At 39.7% G+C, this 17,848-nt stretch overlaps 1 protein-coding gene across 1 annotated transcript in view; it reads right to left on the reverse strand.

Annotated features, from left to right (window-relative positions):
• NAA15 (N(alpha)-acetyltransferase 15, NatA auxiliary subunit) overlaps positions 1–17,848 on the reverse strand; it is a 57,317-nt gene that overhangs the window by 14,117 nt on the left and 25,352 nt on the right. The window contains exons 7-16 of the mRNA XM_015411611.1: positions 13,961–14,080; positions 10,880–10,981; positions 8,755–8,861; positions 7,649–7,721; positions 6,727–6,896; positions 5,911–6,063; positions 5,255–5,383; positions 2,374–2,587; positions 1,428–1,621; positions 789–897 (exon numbers count right to left, since the gene is read on the reverse strand). Coding sequence (XP_015267097.1) covers positions 789–897; positions 1,428–1,621; positions 2,374–2,587; positions 5,255–5,383; positions 5,911–6,063; positions 6,727–6,896; positions 7,649–7,721; positions 8,755–8,861; positions 10,880–10,981; positions 13,961–14,080 — 1,371 coding nt within the window. The remainder of the gene's footprint in view (positions 1–788; positions 898–1,427; positions 1,622–2,373; positions 2,588–5,254; positions 5,384–5,910; positions 6,064–6,726; positions 6,897–7,648; positions 7,722–8,754; positions 8,862–10,879; positions 10,982–13,960; positions 14,081–17,848) is intronic.

Consider the following 17,848-nt stretch of genomic DNA (forward strand, 5'->3'; position numbering starts at 1 on the left):
GTTTTCTGTTGCCCCAGAAGGTTGGACCAGAACCAATGGGTTGAAATTAAAGCAAAAGAGTTTTCTGCTAAACATTAGGAAGAACTTCCTGACAGAGTGGTTCCTCGGTGGAACAGGCTTCCTAGGGAGGTGGTGGGCTCTCCTTCTTTGGAGGTTTTCAAAACAGAAGCTAGATGGCCATCTGACAGCAATGCTGACACTGTGAACTTAGGCAGGTCATGAGAAGGAGGGCAAGGAACGGTTGAATCTGTGCTTAGTTCTTACTTTCTTACAAGCCCAGGGAAATGCCAATTGTCACTTTGGGGCCAGAAAACAATTTTCTCCAGGCCAGTTTGGTCAGGGATCCTGGAGGGGATTTTTGGCTGTCTTCTGGGCATGGAGCAGGGTTCACTGGGGGTGGGGTGGGGGAGATATTTGTGAATTTCCTGCATTGTGCGAGGGGTTAGACTAGATAACCATAGAGGTCCCTTCCAACTCTATGAGTACTTTAAGGTCAAAGGTAGTCTCAAGTTATTGAGGCATGCACAAAATAAGTACAGCTGATAATGTAAAGAGGAATTTGCTTCCTTTATGCAAAGCACACTGTAATTTTATTACAATAGTAAGACCACTTTTGACAGATACTATTATGAAATAGCAAGAACTCCTCATTTTCATACATGAGGAAGGTATACGTGAGCACTGAATCTCCCAGACTACTCAGGGCATACCAAAAAAGCTTGCAACTTACATTTTATACATTTTCTAGATGACTGATGCTGTTCCACTTTGTGGCTTCTTCCACCTACCTTTCCTGAAGTAAATTTCGAAGGCAAAAAGATGAGTTTCTATTTTGTTCTTCACCAAATTCTTCAACGGAGTTAAAAACTTAATGGCTTCTTCTAAAGGTGCTTCAACCTGAAAATGCAAAAATATTTGCCAAAAGAGGAGTGAGACACTTCAGACAGAACTGTTATGTTTAAGCTGACAAATCTGTATAAAAAGAACCAGAACTCCTTATTTCTCCATGTTTGGGGTTCCCAAGGAAGGCAGCAGATTAAGCCCTACCCTAACCACAACTATTGTCTCCAAGTGTGATATTTCACTTTTCTTTGTGTCAATGGCTACTATTCCTTCCTCTGGGAAAAAGTAAAGGTCTGCCTTTGGGGATGAGGCAGTAACAAAGCCTACCCTTCACTCCTGCCACCTAGCAGCTAGGCCATCAATGCACAGGTATTCCATGTGTCTTTATGCAAGAGTCTTTGCAGTGAACATGTACTCGTTTCACAGTCACCAGAAATGACTTTATGTAAGCTAACATATGAGAAATGATGCAATAAGGACTGATGAAGATACCTGAGAAAGGATGGTCAAAATTTATGAAGTTCTGTTCAAGTAATTCTCTAGAATTGCATGTTCAAACTAATAATAGTCCACAGTTTGAATACCTTTGCTAGTTTCTCAGGAATAAGCTCTTCCTTCGGTCCTCCAATTTCTTCATCATCATCATCTTTCTTCTTTTTCTGGTTTCTTTGCTGCTTTTCTTTTTCTGCATTCTTTTTCTCTTCCTCTAGCTGAGCTTTTTTCTGAGCTCTCCGCTGCTTATTGCGTAGTTTCTTTAGTTCTTTATCAGACATATTTGCTTTACAGAAACCACATTTGAAAAAAGATTATGCAGAGAATATCCAGTTCTTATCAATATAGTAAAACTCACTATTGTTAGCTCAAGTTATTTACTACTAGTAGTTCCATTTTCTAGTCCTAATCTTATCAGGCTCTGAATCAGTGCTCCCTCTAAGCTGAGTCAGTATGAGCTAGCTCACAGTTTTGTAGCCTCCGGCTCACACACTTTTGTCTTAGCTCAGGAAGGATGGCTCCAGAGCAAACTAATCTACACAGTAGCCAAATTGCTCGCTCACAACTTTAATGCCAGTCGCTCACAAAATAAAATTTTTGCTCACAAGACTCCATGGCTTAGAGGGAGCATTGGTCTGAATTATGATCCAAAGCTGGGATGCTAGAAAAGTAACAGAAGGCCACACAAGTTTCCCTTAGCTAGAGACGTTCTCTTACATTAATAAAAATAAAGGAACTTTAAAGAAACTGTCAGTAATTTACAGGTTTAGACCAACTTTTTGACAACACAGCCCTGTTAATTTTTGGCTTGAATATTTTAAAGGAAAGGCAGAATGGTGAGTACATTTTATTGTAACTGCAGTGTCTTGGCTGAATAATTAAGTTCCACAATTTTCTTTTAACAACAACAACAACAACATACAATGCACTTTCAATTGAAAGACAGTACTACCACAGTAAAGACATTCTTATACAGTATAAACACAAAGCTAAAACCCAACTATACTGTATGCAGTGAGTACTGGAAGTATCTTATACCTGTATCAGCCTCATGCTCTTTATTCTCATCTGTCAAGGGGTTATCATGAAGTTTCAAATATATTTCTATGGCAATTCTTGCTGCCTTAAAATAAAATGGATGCTGCCGAAGTACATCTTCTAATTTCAACAAGTCCACGTAAGATCGAAGTGTGATTTTCCTCATACAGTATGTGTGGAAGTCAAATTGGTCATCTGTGATTTCTACAAAATGCTAACATAATACCAAGTCATTTAGCAAGTCTCCGCAAACACAAAGATCTTAAACATGATTACAGATGTTATAAAGCTACCACGGTTTTTTACTATGACATGGAAGGCTGGTAACACAGTCAATATACATCAATAAGCAGTAAACATTAGCACTGAAGAGGGGCCAGTTAGGTGGTACAGTAAATGCTACGTGAATAGAACGTAGCATTTTAATTCTCAGCTTTCAGGTGGCAGGGCTCAGAAAGCTGTCTGCCCCAAATCCTGAACAACCAGTACAGAGGAACATGAACAAGATTCCATCAGCCAGATCCTTATGCTTAATAACCATATTAAAAGAATTTACGAAGCAAGATAAGACCAGAATAATCCATGAAAAGTAATTTGGACAATATTTCAAAAGCACTTTCTGGGCGCAGGGAATGACTAGCAATAGGGGTGTGCTATTTTTTTTTACCAGCATTTTTTGGTTTGGGTCTATTGTACCTGATAAAATTCTGGGATTCCTGAAAAATCCCAGATCCAAATACCGATATGGTATTCAGATCCAGGATTTTTCAGAAATCCTGAAATTTTTCGGGTTCAATAGAACTGAAAAATGCCAGTTAAAAAACCCCAGGCCAATCCTGGCACTGGCTTGACTTCTCCTGCCACCTGGTTTAAACTGAGCTGCAGGAGAAGGCAGTGCAGAGCTGTGCCTGTGGGGAGTGATGGGCTCCCCGTAGGCACAGCGAACCTGGCAGGGCTGTCCTCTCCTGCCGCCCAGTTTAAACTTGGACTGACTTCTGCACTCCCTTTGACGTTTAAAGGGACTGCATAAGCCTTCTGTTTTCAGATCTACCTGAAATTCCTGAATATAGACAGGATTTTCTTGGGATCCCCCCCCCCCCCGGGTTTTCCCGAGAAAACCAGGATACATTTGGGAAGTTGAAATATACCTTAAAAATACCACTAAGGTATTTTTTGGGTATATTTTTGGCTCAAGTAGATCCAAATGCACACCCCTAACTATTAAGCTAGAGCACAATATGCAAAATGCAGTAATTTAATTCCAGAAGGGTAACAAGGACGTCCATCACACTTTAAAGACTAAGTTATACTGGCAAATACTTTCGTGAGTCTCAAGGTATGAGTCTTAAGCATATTCTCTGTGACCGAATTTAAGGAGGTGTATAATGCCAAAAGTCTTGGGTTTTTTAAATACTTGGTGTGCCTCAGTCATACAAGTTCTTTGGAGATGGCATAATTAAAATTGCATGTTACTGAAAAAACAGTTATCAGAAACAGAAGTTTCAGACTTAATTTGTGTGGGTGGGTGTCTTCGATGCATGTTCAATATGGTCTTCAGAATACATTGCAAAATGAAGTTTTTAGGTAGAAGAATGCAGCACACCGTGGATACAACAGCCTTACACAGAAATTGGCTCATCAGTGGTTTAATCTAGACATAATGTTAAGTTATACCGTGGAGATGCTCTACTGCGCATGTGTTTCATTTTCCTCTTTCCAACTGTTGTTAGCCACTGTTCCCCTTGACATTTGAAATGACAAATCATGATTAGTACCAGGACACTAAACCCTATGAATACTTAAATAAAATCACCATTCAAACCTACAGTTTTCAGGTGAGTTTGCAAACTGCGCAAGGTGCTAACCAGTTTGACAGTTCAGACACCAATGAGATAGAACTTTCTTAGGCAGATATTCTTGAAGGGTTTGATTTGCCTAGGCTAGATGAATTTGTCCTTTTTATCCAGTCATGTGAAGAGCCTGGAAGTTGGTTCAGGATGCAACCTTGCTTTCTGAGAAATAGCTTGGTATTGGAACCAGGAGTACTTTCTTCCAATTGCATCTCATCTGAAAAGCTCTCTGCCCTTCCTGACTGTAGCATGCTTCTGTAACCTCCAGAATACTGCAATGAGCTCTACTGAGGACTGCCCTTGAAAGGAACTGGGAACATTCATTAGGTACAAGATGCAGCAGGTCACGTCTTAGCTGTGGCAGGATGCTCTGTGCATATAATACCTTTCAGAATAGCTGCACTGGCTTCCTGTTTCTTTCTGGGCACAATACAAGGTGCTGGTTTTAACTCTTCAAACCTACTATGACCTTGGAATCTTATCTGAAGGATTGCCTCTCTCCCAATTCATGCTTACATGCCAGGTGAGGTTGGCTCAGCAACTTTTGTTAAGAGGTCCCTCCCTATCAAGAGGCTTATCTGACATTGTAAGAGTCATAACTCTTTCTGTAGCAGTTCTTGTCCTTTGGAACACTCTATCAAAAGAGGTGCACAGGGTGCACCTTCTCTGGCAAGATTTAGGAAGCAACACACTGATCTGCTGACTGCTGTACAGCTGGGCAGTTGGGTTTTAAAGTCTCTCTGTGGGAGCAAGATTGGAGTTTGATTACCAGATTGATTTAGAGGAGAATTTTTCTGTACTGTTGGGAAGTGGTTTTTGGGTTGCTTTTTATTGTAATGTAAAATTATTATACAGCATAGTCATGAGGTTATTGTTGAGAAAGCTGCAATGTGCTTTGAAAAGAGGATGTAAAAAACCCAAAAGGAGTGCATATGAACTTTTAAAAATTATCAGAAAACCTAGATTTGTGAAACTCTAATCTTGAAGTGGGCAAACAAGAAATATCAAATGTAAATTAATTAGGTACATACTCTCTCAATTTCGTGGCATTTTTTAAGTGCTTCACCAAATTTATTCATTGTTCTATAAGCTTGGGCACATTCTGTCTGGAACCACATACACTGCATTTCATTCAAGTTTTCTACTGCTGATGTTCCTTCCTGAAAAGGAAATTTTAGAAATGTTTCAAAGCAAAGTCATTATGCAAGTTCAGTTTATTTACAAAAAATCAACTCTGAATAAATGATATTTTGGGTCTGAAATGTTCTAGAAAGCATTTATCAGTTCATAGAAAAAGAAATGTGGAGAATACAATGTCAGCTGAGGGCACTTGTCAGAAAAGCAGGCTATAACTACAGACATCAACAATGAATCTTAATGCAACACATTAAGAAGTTTAAACTTAGAAGGAGGCACTCTAAGGTGTGTGTTAATTCTGTAGTAGTGGTGGTAGTGGGGTCACACATCCAAAACACTTTACTGAAAAGTTTATGGTCACAGTAGGACAGACATTAACAGTACATCTCAGGAAGTCCTAAGGCACATTTTTGCTAACATTTTTGGCAGGCAAATAAAGCTGCGTACAGTGAATTAAATAAAGCAGCATAAACTGAATTTCTTTACAAAGCAATAGCTAACAATCTGATTACATTTTTAAACTAAAAAAACCAAAGTAAGCTGCACAAACCCTTGTAAACTTTGAACACATTTCTTCTGCCTCTTTTATCAAGTTGGCTTTCAACATGTACTTTGCACATTTGGAGTTGATAAATCTGTCTGCTGTGTCCAGTGCTTGAGCCTCATCCATCCATCTTGCTGCTTCTTTTATGTTTCCAGCATGCTTAAAAAGAAAACAAAAAAAATCTAGATAAATTCAACAATTGATCTGTGTCATATTCTACTCACTGATGGAAGTTATAATCAGTGTTTACAAAGGTTCAAATTAGAGTGTTCAGCACTGATCCCCAAACTAAACTACTAGGCCAACACACTCCAATATTAAATTATGCAAGTCATATTTTCTTATTAGTTATTGTTCAAGTAATTTTATCCAAATCCACATCAACAGATTTCTCAGGAAATGGATGCAGGACAAGAAGATTAGGAATAGGTGTCAAAAAGAACAGAGAAGCCAGGTAGTAATGTACAAGCACTGAAGTCCCACTCCGATCACACTGTAATCACACATCTTTGTATTTGCCAGGCACTGCTGAAATTTCCAACCATAATACCATTTTCAATACAAATGGTGTATGTACCAGTGTAGGAACAGAGACTGGAAGTTAAGTTTGTTTGCCTGTTTAAAATATAACAACAACCTTATCAGGAAAGCAAGCTCTGCTACTAGCACCCAGATATCTTGATGGTGTAACAAACCTGTAGGTTGATAGAACATGTACCCACAGCCTTGACACTTAGTCAAAGAATCTGCTGATTCTTTGAATACAAGAAAAGGCAGTGTTGTGTGGTACACATCCATCAGCAGCAATAAGAATGGAGTTACCTTGTAGATTTTAGCCTTCACAAGGAACAGTTCTATCAAGGTGGGTGTGCTTTCTATTGCAGCATTGATGTATTCCAAAGCTATACATGGCTGCCCTATTTTGTCATAGTGTTGTGCCAAGTAGTACTGGACCCAGAGCAACGTAGTTGGAGGTTCTTCTTTACCATCATCTATTTGGAAGAAAATACCATTTTATATTAGATGACAAAAAGAAAATGCAGTGAAAAGAAAATATCTGCTGCTTCTCACCAACAGGTAGGCAAGTTTTATAGTCTCAGGAGTCAACACTGTAGCATGTTTCTTTTTGGGAGGAGGGAAGAGAGAAGAGAGAAAAGGCTGGCAGGCAAAACTAGATATAGGAGGTTCGGAGCTGACAGTTCAGTTTATCTGTTTAATGAATATGCTCTTATTCCTTTAAAGACTATCACATTCAAGATATATGAATTACAAGAACATAGAATACTTCAGCCTTTGAAGCATATCTTAAGGTTAGTATTTGGTGAGCACATTCCAGGCCACAACATTCAGGAACTAGGGAGAGGTCCAAGTTTCCAGAGATGTTCAGTTGCATTATAGCAGCAAGCTGGGGGCAGGGGAGTGCTATGCACATGTGTGTGCACAAATGATGCAGCCCTTCATCTAAGTCTCTGCTATGAGAACCCAGGACAAGCTAGATATGAGACCCCAGGCTCAGCCTCTCACTTGCACTGCAGTGAGTGAAGACCAGTGTTGACCAGCCTGTCTGCAATGAGAGTGGTGTTCACAAACTGAAAGTGACTCAAAAAGAGCACACAGAGAAAGAGTACAGGTGGTGCCAGAACTGCATGCCAAGGGAATTACTGGCAACATCTAGACATGGGTAAGGAGACAAGATGTAGTTAAGAGGGAAGCCAGACAGTATCTTCTACAATGTTACACTTACCATTTGGATTAAATAATCTGCAGCTTTTAAGGGAAGTTTCATAACCTACTACCAGTTCTTCTATGATTGCCACCTATATTTGCAAGACATATAGTTATGACAAATACTTTAGTTTAACATGGATGACATAATCTCTACAAGATTCCAAATCTCTCTCTCTCTCTCTCTCACACACACACACACACACACTCACTCACACACACACACACACACACACACACACGAGGTAGTAGTAGAAACCAGAGCTGATATGACTGTGAATCTGTCTGCACACATCTTTATTTTATCCTTTACTCTCCTGGTCCTCAGTTAAATTTACAGGAGGCCACTTTGTTTCATCTTCATAAGGTGATGGGCCAGGCTGCACCCTAGCCACACGGGCCATGGTCACCAGTTCCTCCAGATGTTTATCTTGCCTTTGGATTGACAACTGGAGGGTGAGTTTTGGATCTGCAGGAAGGCATCACTGTGTCTCCAGGAGCCAATTTCTTACTACACTCAATATTTTGTGACTGGATGTGACCAGCAGAATAACAAGAGATACTCTGTAGATTAACATTAAATTTTTGCTATCAGGATACAGAACTGTAAAGCAAATCAACAATTAGGTGGAAAGTTTGTGTCTGAGTGCTAAAATGTCAGTACAGATGTCTTCTGAAATTCCAAGTTATCTAGTACTGCACATACACATGACTTTGTGAAACATTTTAAAATAATGTCTTTATTGAAGCAGTTCAGAGCACAGTTTTACAATCCTAATTCCCAATCATAAAATTTTAATACAGCTAATTCAACATAGATGTTCTTACAGTCCATGCAAATATTATTCCTTGAGTAGCATCCAGAGTGTGCATGGCTCCAGAATCCTGTGGGGAAACTCTATGCTGGCAGCCCCAAAAGGCACTTCAAACCAGAAAGACACTTTGACTCTTCTCCATCCTCAACATAAACAGCCAGCATATGAGCTCATGAAAACTGATGTTTACAAGGGGGATTAATGAGAATTTCTCTATGTATGCCTATTAAACCAGCAGGATTACGTATGCTGATATGTGCTTGTTCATGTGAGTCTAAGGAAAGCAGCACACAATGTATATTATGATTACCTTTTCTTTATCTTTGTATAATGATCTCAAAGTATTGAAGACAGGTGGGCAGCCCTTGCTGAAATTCATCCTTAGAAATTTGTCCAAACATTCCTTAAATTTCTCACCTTGGGAAGAAAAATATCTGTTCATTCTCTTGCATTACTTCAGAATTCTGTGTTGGATCTTGAAGAAGTTGATGGAGTGGATTTTCCCCACCTTCCCCTTTCCCAAGCAGCCTGTCATTTGTCCAAAAAATTCTCTGAGGTTTAGAAGAGCTTTGCTAGCAAAATCATCCACAGGAATAATCTCTTTCTCCTTCTTGCCACCCTCAACTTGCGTCACAGGAAGGAGAATGAGATGATTATTACACAATACTCCCTTGTCACTGCAGCACCCTGTCCTCTCCTGCATTTTTGTTGAGACTCTCCTAAACCTCAAAGAGGTGTTTCAGGACAAATGGTAGATTGCTCGACAAAGGCAGGGAGAGGCATATTCCATTAACTCCTTCTGTGAATTCTTCCACTTGATCAAACCCAGTATCTAAATTAAAACCAAACAGCTAGAGTAATCATTGCCCACGATATTACCTCTCACTTTATGACACTGGCAGATGTGCACCCCACAGATCATTCTCGTAACAGAACCTGGGAAGATGTGCATGCATCTCTAACTGAAACATGTGAAGCAGGAGACAGGCAGAATGTTCATACAGAAAGTATTTCTACGTATCAACATGCCTGTCACCCTACATGCAAACTGTCACAGATGCATTCTGGTATGAATAAAAAACACATCCATGAAGCAGTCTATAGACACCAGCTGAACTGAACTTAAACAAGCCCATTACTGACCCAGATATAGGCACAAATCCTTCCACTACTTCAATTTGTGTTATCGGAATGACTTATGCAGGCACTTAGGTTAATATAATGCGGCAAGCAGTGCTAAGACTTAGGGCTATCTACAACATTTTTAAAAAGGTAAAACCATTTATAAGAAGCAGCTTCTTATACCAGCTAAAATATACTTCATATAAATCTATTTTCCAGACCAGTTTAAGAACGAACACTTTAGCAGACACAGTAGCTATGTTCACATATCAATGATAAACCATGGTTTATCAGCATGAGAACAAGCCCTGGAAATCCTTCGGTTCATATGCTTCCTTCTTCCTCCTGGCTTGAACTTTAATCACTTCTGCATTTACCAAAATCTGTGATTTTGTATGAGATTTCATCCTGATTTGGAAGCAAGAATACAAACATAGTCTGTAATGGCCAAATTAATAAGTTATGGTTTATCATGATTTATTGATTTCTGAGCCATGTAAGGAGAGACAAAACAGGAAGTGTCTTGGGGATTCAAGGCTTGCTCCTGTAATGGCAAACTATGGTTTGTTATATCTGAATGCGACAGCCAGTATGTCTACAGAAATACTTGGGGGGAAAGTGCATCTCCACCCACAACCTCCTTTTTGGAACATTCATTAACAGATTTTTCATCAAAGTTCAAAATGGGAGAGAAGTTTACTTTAGATATAGGTTAGAGAAGATCTTTGATCTCTCCATCCTCCAAACCAGGAATGCTTCCTTCATCAGCAATCATCTTAAATAAAAATGGCTTTTCAACAAAATTGCTAGTGTGGGTGGAGAAACTCACCATTGCTTAACAGCTATAGAGAACTGATATTATTGGACATTGTGTTTTCCTATCCTAAAGCAGATAATATTTGCAGAACAATATTATAAAAATTAAATTCAGTCCCCTGTCACCAATACAAGATGGCTCAACTTGGAAACAGCACACATTTATCTTTGCTGCTACTTTTTTGAACAGGTGCACAGGACAACAGTGATGCCAAATTTCTGCAATACTAATGCTTTGGCTTTCTACACTGCCTTCTCTAAACAGCTGCCACTTTAACTACTGTAATAAAAGGTAATCATGGCATCAGAAGCAATCAACAGTCCCAGTCTGTAGACAAGGAACAGTCAATGTCATGTCCTTTTACGTCTACAGCTGATGCCCAGGAAGAAAAATTCTGATGTCACTTCCAAGTTATCGATGAAAGGGTAATGGAACATGAAACATGTTATTCTCTAAGGTTAAAACTATTCTATTAAGTTGCCAAAGTATATCTTACCAGATAAGAAGTTTAATGGTAACCTTCTTGGAACCAGTCCTCTTGGGTACTTAGTACACGCTTCTTCATAAATCTTGAACCAAAAACGCTCTAACATGTTACCTTAGAGGAAAACAAACACAATAATGCTTGCAAACACTTGTAAAATGATTTTTTTTCTATGTAAATAATTTTTTAAAATTTTTTAAAAGAAACTGAGTGTAAAAAGCCATCTGGGATTTAGGTAGACAATAAACCTTACAATAACTGCCACACATTACAACAAAAAACCCCTAAGTAAACAGCATTTCTAGTTAACCAAACATGCAATCAAGAAAGTTTTAGGTAATCCCAAAGGCTTGAGCATGATCAGTATTTGATGTTTCCCCTTGTCAAATAACATTTGGAGCTACTGTAAATTCCAATAGCAGCTTCTCATACTGTGTAGGAGACTATTAGGCAAAAACAGTCATCTTCCTCTGGATTGTTGGTCATTTGTCAGTTCCTTTTGTTATGGAATCTTTATGTGGTTGTTTTAAAGCAAACTTTCCCTTCACTTTCACTGCTATATACAAGAACCAAGCTGTTCACACTTCAGTTCAAGTGTGTTTCTGTTATCAATACTGTATTCAGGGGTGGAAACTAGTCAGAAAGTTAAAAATACTGGCTTTACTGACCAAAATTCCAAAAAACCTGACCAAATACTGACAAATTACTGAACAATTTAATGTCAGCCTATTGATAAGCTAGTGTTTTAAAAGTAAAACAAGGACTTCATTAAAAATTATTATTATCTGGCCTCCACCATCCCCATAGCCAGCGCCACAGTCAGACGTGATCCAGATAAAAGGATTGCACAACTTTTTATTGAATGTTTTAAAAGAAGATAGGACGTTTTCATTGTTGTACAAACTTTAAGGCAAAAAAAGATTACCTTTTAAAAATAATCACATACTGTAGATAATAAAACAGCAAAACATATTAAAAACCACACATAAAGTAATCATTATGACAACAAAACATAATTACTGTTAGGTAAGACTTGTCTTTGCTTTTACTTTATCTTTGGTTTTTTGATGAAAAAAGAAGTTATTAACGAACTCTTTTGTTTCTCAACAGTTTTCTCCACTGCACCTGCAAGTATTTTTTTCTTGTCCTCTTCTTCCATTCCTTTCTCCACTCCTTCTAGCATGAGCTGTGCTGTGTTGAATCCCACCATACCCTTTTTCTCAGCAGCCTCTCCTTTACAGCCTCTCCTTTACACGTTTGGTTGCATCATTTAGCAACGTTCGAGCAATCATCCTCTTCTCATTCTGTTGTCTCAGCTTTTTCAGTTTTGCTTCCTTCTCTTGTATACTATCCTTTTCACTGTCTATCTTCTTAAACCTAACTCCTCTGCCTTTTCCCCTTCTTTCTTTTCTTTTTCTTCTTACTCCTCTTTAATGACACACTGTTCATCACAATGTTGCTTGTAATGAACATGAACTGCTCCTGCCATCTGTAAAAGCTCCTGTGTGATATTAACATGGTATACATTGTTTTCATATACATGATATAAAGTTTCTTTGACGATTAGGTGGGCGTTCAAAGTTCTCTCTGACATCCAGGCCCTTTCATTGGTCACAATGTGTCCAGTTTTTGCAAACCCTCTTTCTATGTCCGTACTACCGTGCAATAATGATAATGCTGCTTTCACCACCTTGGTAACCAGTGAGTATTTTGGATCTCCAGATGGGTGTGTCTTTTCAAAGAACTGATTCCCGTATGTATCTATGCGGCAAGTTTCACTGGCAGTTTCATCTTCAAGCCTTAAGAAGTTTCCATTCATCCGCAATAATGTTCAGTGGAATATCCATCGGGAGTGCTGCTGCTACTTTCATTATATACTTGTGGGTTCCTTCCTTGACCCTCTGTGCTGTAGCTAAACATTGAAGATATCTAAAGATTGGTTTGTCCAAAGATGACTGAAGTAAAAGGTGTTTGCAGGCTGCTATGAAATGTTTTTTTGCTTCCGTTAAAAAGAGGTTGTTCCTTATCAGAAAGTTTTTTCAGTTTGTCACAGATTCTACTTTCACTGATTATTTCTCTCATAGGTATGTAGTGCTCATCACTGAAGGCTTCAAGAAACAATGGTGCTGAACTCTTACAAACATGATTCATTATAGTTTTTGTGAGTCTTTTTACTTGCACCAAAGGCTCTTCTTTCTGGAACACTCCAGTGAACTTTGTAAATAAGCAGGCACTCGTGCAAAAAAAAATCACCTCTGCTTTCATTGTCTCATGTTTTAAGAGGTTAATTATGTTTCTATACATTGTAGAAGATTTCACCAAATCACTTTTACTCTTAGGAACAAAGTCCTTAAAGTACTTTGTAACTGAACTAAAAACAATCTGTCTTCTCACTAGGAAGTCATCATGTTTCCCCCAAAATGCAGTAATGAAAACAAAAGAACACAAACTGCATTCACAAAAATCAAAGACATACTGACTTTACTGACTAATTTCTTTAAAAATCTGACAAATTACTGGCCAAGGTGAAAAAACTGACTTTTACTGATTTTACTGACCCCTGTGAATTGCACCTTACGATTTCCAGAGAGGTGGATAAAAAGAATATATATAAAGTTATAATACACTGAAATCCTTGAATAGACAACACAAAACAAATCCAGCTTCTATCATTGGGATAATGTGGACATATACACATAAAAAACGTATTTGTCATCTACCATATTTCATTTTCCTGTGAAAAAGCAAAACTAAACTACTGCAATTCCATATGCTATAAAAGTAACCCAAGATAGTTAATGAATGCACTTGTTCTCCATAAATCACATGATGCTACCTCATACTGAATCAGACCCCTTGGTCCATCAAGGTCAGTATTGTTTACTCAGACTAATAGCAACTGCCCAGCATCTCAGACAGAGGTCTTTCACATCATCTACCAACGGATCCTTTCTTAGTTGAAAATGCTGGGGGGACTGAACAACATGGAACCTTCTGCATGCCAATAAGATGTTCTATCACTCATCTCCAATTCCTCCCCTAAAACTTTAATTATTTCATAGGTTCACACTTATCTTTGCCCAAGCTTGTTACCTGGTTTAAGTGCCTTTTCTAAGCCTTTGTAATAAGCCCAGTTTTCAGGATTTCTTTCTTGCAATCCTCTATAAATCTCAGTTGCTTCTTCCAGCCTGCAGAGTTGTAACAGAAGTTCTCCTGTTAAAAATGCAGAATTATAAATCAATTGTGAGAAGAGGCTTATTATCTATTGCAAACCGGGAATGTGAAATACCATCCTCTCCCATATGTTTGTCTGTCCATTAACATCTTCCTGAGAGGACCTTCCTCATTTTATAATTCTGAAACCACAGAAAGCTGAAAATGTCTTTTTTTTTTTTCGGGCGGGGGGGGGGGGCAAGACAAAAAATGGTGTATTGTTTTTTTTTTTTTTTTGGGGGGGGGGGGGGGGGTAGAAAATTTGTGAAAAATTGAAATGCCTAAACATATTTTACTGATTTAAGAAGAAGAAGAAGAAGAAGAAGAGATTGGATTTATATCCCGCCCTTCACTTGGAGTCTCAGAGCGGTTTACAAACTCCTTTCCCTTCCCCTCCCCACAACAGACACCCTGTAAGGTGGGTGGGGCCGAGAGAACTCTGACACAAACTGCTCTTTCAGAACAGCTGTGCCAGAGCTTGTGACTGACCCAAGGTCACATCAGCAGGTGCAAGTGGAGGAGTGGGGAATCAAAGCCGGTTCTCCCAGATTAGAGTCGCACACTTAACCACTACACCAAACTGGCTCTCTTTAAGTTGATTTAACAACTTAAAATGCATAATCTATAACTTAGAATATAAAATTGGAATATTTGTAGATTTATGGTGTTCAGAAGTGTAAATGTCTTTGTTTTCTACAAGAAAAATGGCAAATATACATAATATTTGAGAGCTGCAAACTGCCACACTCTGTGCTACCTTACTTAGTACAAGAATCTTAATTTATGTCACCTGGTAGTAGTAGAAAAAGTTGATGATAGAAAACAAATTTTATAGTAAACAAAATAAAGTGTATAATTTGGAGAGAAACAATCTTATGCCACACTCTGTGCTACCTTACTTAGTACAAGAATCTTAATTTATGTCACCTGGTAGTAGTAGAAAAAGTTGATGATAGAAAACAAATTTTATAGTAAACAAAATAAAGTGTATAATTTGGAGAGAAACAATCTTATGCAGTAATAAGCATGACTACCAGAATATCTGGATGTTTTATAACACTGAAACCACTTGTCTACCTAAAGACAGTGAAGCATCCAACTCTCTCTCTGTCCACACAACTGCATATCTGATCTTTCTGAGGAACTGTAGTTCTATCATCAAGAACTGGTGGTATACCTATTCCCATATTATTGAAGTAGTATTTTCACAGTTATGACATCCCAACCTCACTTTCCTCATCAAGCCATGACTTGGTAATATATACCAAGACACCCCCATTGATCCAGGATCCCATCCTGGTTGAGAGTTTCTATTTCTATTTAAATACAGGACTCAATGGTTCACTCATGATATCCAGAGTACCTTTGAATGGGAAAAGGATCAGAATAGACACACTCGGAGGTATCTAGACTCTCTTCTTGTAACCTAACTATCTGGTTCATATTACCAGTCGAATGCCAAGAAAGTGGAGAATAAATATTTTAAACACACACATACAATGCAGTGTTCCCTCAAAGCTGAATTAGTGTGAGCTAGCTCATAGTCTTTTAGCCTCTGGCTCACATGTTTTTGACATAGCTCAGGAAGGATGGCTCCAGAGCAAACTAATTTATGCAGTAGCCAAATCTCTTGCTCACAATTTTAATGCCAGTAGCTCACAAAGTAGAATATTTGCTCACAAGACTCCATGGCTTAGAGGAAGCATTGATACAATGTAAGAGTCTGGATCATGAAATATTCTGGGAGATTGTCAAGTGTTATGCATGGGCACTATCACAAACTACTAAGAACATATCATGTGAAATCAGAACTTCTATTCAACTAAATTTTGTATTAAGTGCACGTAATGCATTTCATGTATGTGTTCATTTTCTGTTTGTGTGTTATCTTCTGTTCCCCTATTCCATTTTCCAACAAAAACAAAGTGGGCCACTGGAACAATGGCCTGCTTAGGTGCTAACAGAGGAATTCTTAAGTTCTTAGCTTTCTCAAAATGTGCCAACAAAGAACAAATATTACGGACTAGCCTGATACCCGTGCTTCGCTACGGTATTTAACTTCCGTAAATCCTGATACTGATGATGTAAAGTTTGAAATGTAACATTTGTTGTAGGAATTCTAATGGAGAAGATTGTAGTGTAAAAAATGAAGTCAGACTGATGTACTTCCCCCCGCCCCTCTACTGAAGGACTTCTCTGTTGACTGCTGGGGTGGGCTCCCTCATGGCTAAGCATGCTGCAACTGCTGCTGCACCTGACAGACAACAGCCTGTTAGGTGTAGGAGGTGGGGGGAGTGTGTTGGAAGCCATCAGAGAGCCTGGAAAAGCATCACCACTAACGTGATCCTGCTGGGGCGGCGTACCTGATGGATTAAAGTACCCTGGTCCTGCTCCTACACCTGACAGACACCCGCCTGTCTTGTGTTGGGGGGGGGAATCATGTTTAAAGGCATCAGGGAGGCTGGATCAGCAGCAGGGCTGCTGTAAGCATCCCCCCTTCTCTCCTACACCTGACAGGCAGCTGCCTGTCCAGTGTAGGAGGGGGAGGGGGGGAGGAGTATTAGAAACTACTGTGGAGGCGAGGCTGGCAGGATCATTAAGGTGTTACTGCTGGAGTGGTAACTCCTTTGTGGCTTTAAGCACCCTGCCACTGCTGCTGCACCTGACAGCCATCTGCCTGTCAGGTGTAGGAGGTGGGGGGAGTGTGTTGGAAACCATCAGAGAGGCTGGGCCAGCAGCATTACTGCACCTCACAGGTGGTTGTTGGCCGTTCCTGATTTCCTCAGCTGTCATTAGCTCTATGTAGTCCCCTGTAACTGGGTTTTTTTACCTCACAAAACAAGGTTGCACTTACCTGTAACTGTTGTTCATCGAGGGAATAGCACCCCTCCTCCTGGTCATGTGAACGTTTTGGCGGAAAAGCACCAGAGGGAGGAGGGGCGCTCCTAGTCTATTAGAAAGCTTGAAAATCTTTGCCATGGCAGGCCTGTGACTGTCCAGTCCCCATGTGTGCCTGCACAGAAGCCATGACGATGAACACTGAGCTCTGCAGATGACCAATCAGAGAGTGGGGTTGCGCAAGGAGGCAGCAGCCTGGCAGCCGCATAGGAATCAATGGGGGGAGCACATTTTACCCCTTTTGACCCCCTTAGGGGTCGAATTTCTAAAAATCCCTTCTTAGTGAGCATCTACGTCACGGTAGGAGCGTTCTCCCAGAATTTGGTGTTTCTGGTCCAGCGGTTTAGTCTGGGCATTGATTTTACGATGAGGGGGACTTTCTTTTATATATATAGATGGGAGGCCAGAAGAGGAAACACGAACTCAAAATTGAGTACCAGTAAGCATTCTCTTTACAGGTTTCCAATTATGCTTAACAAGAACTGTCTAACTGTTGTATTTTCCTAATCTTTCAATTTGTTTATTAATTTATGAATGTGTTTTTATTGTTGTACACCGCCCCGAGCCTTGTTTGCCCTGGGGAGACACTCTAGAACAGTGTTGGCGAACCTATGGCACGCGAGCAGAGCCAGGCGCACGAGCAGAGAAAGTCCTCCGGAGCCCCCCCGCCCCCTGCCTTTCTCTGCCCGTGCACCAGGCGAGCGAGCAGAGAAAGTCCTCCGGAGTCATCCCCACCTCACCCCCTGCCTTTCTCTGCCTGCCTGCTTTCTTCTTTCCCTCCCTCCCTCTCTTCCTTCCTTCCTTCCCATCTCTCTCTCTCTTTCTCTCTTTCCCATTCTTTGCCATCTTTCCCTTCCTCCCCATCTCTTT

This window comes from Gekko japonicus, unplaced genomic scaffold, assembly GCF_001447785.1.
Source record: "Gekko japonicus isolate JY-2015 unplaced genomic scaffold, Gekko_japonicus_V1.1 scaffold11, whole genome shotgun sequence".
NCBI classification, from domain to species: Eukaryota; Metazoa; Chordata; class Lepidosauria; order Squamata; family Gekkonidae; genus Gekko; species Gekko japonicus.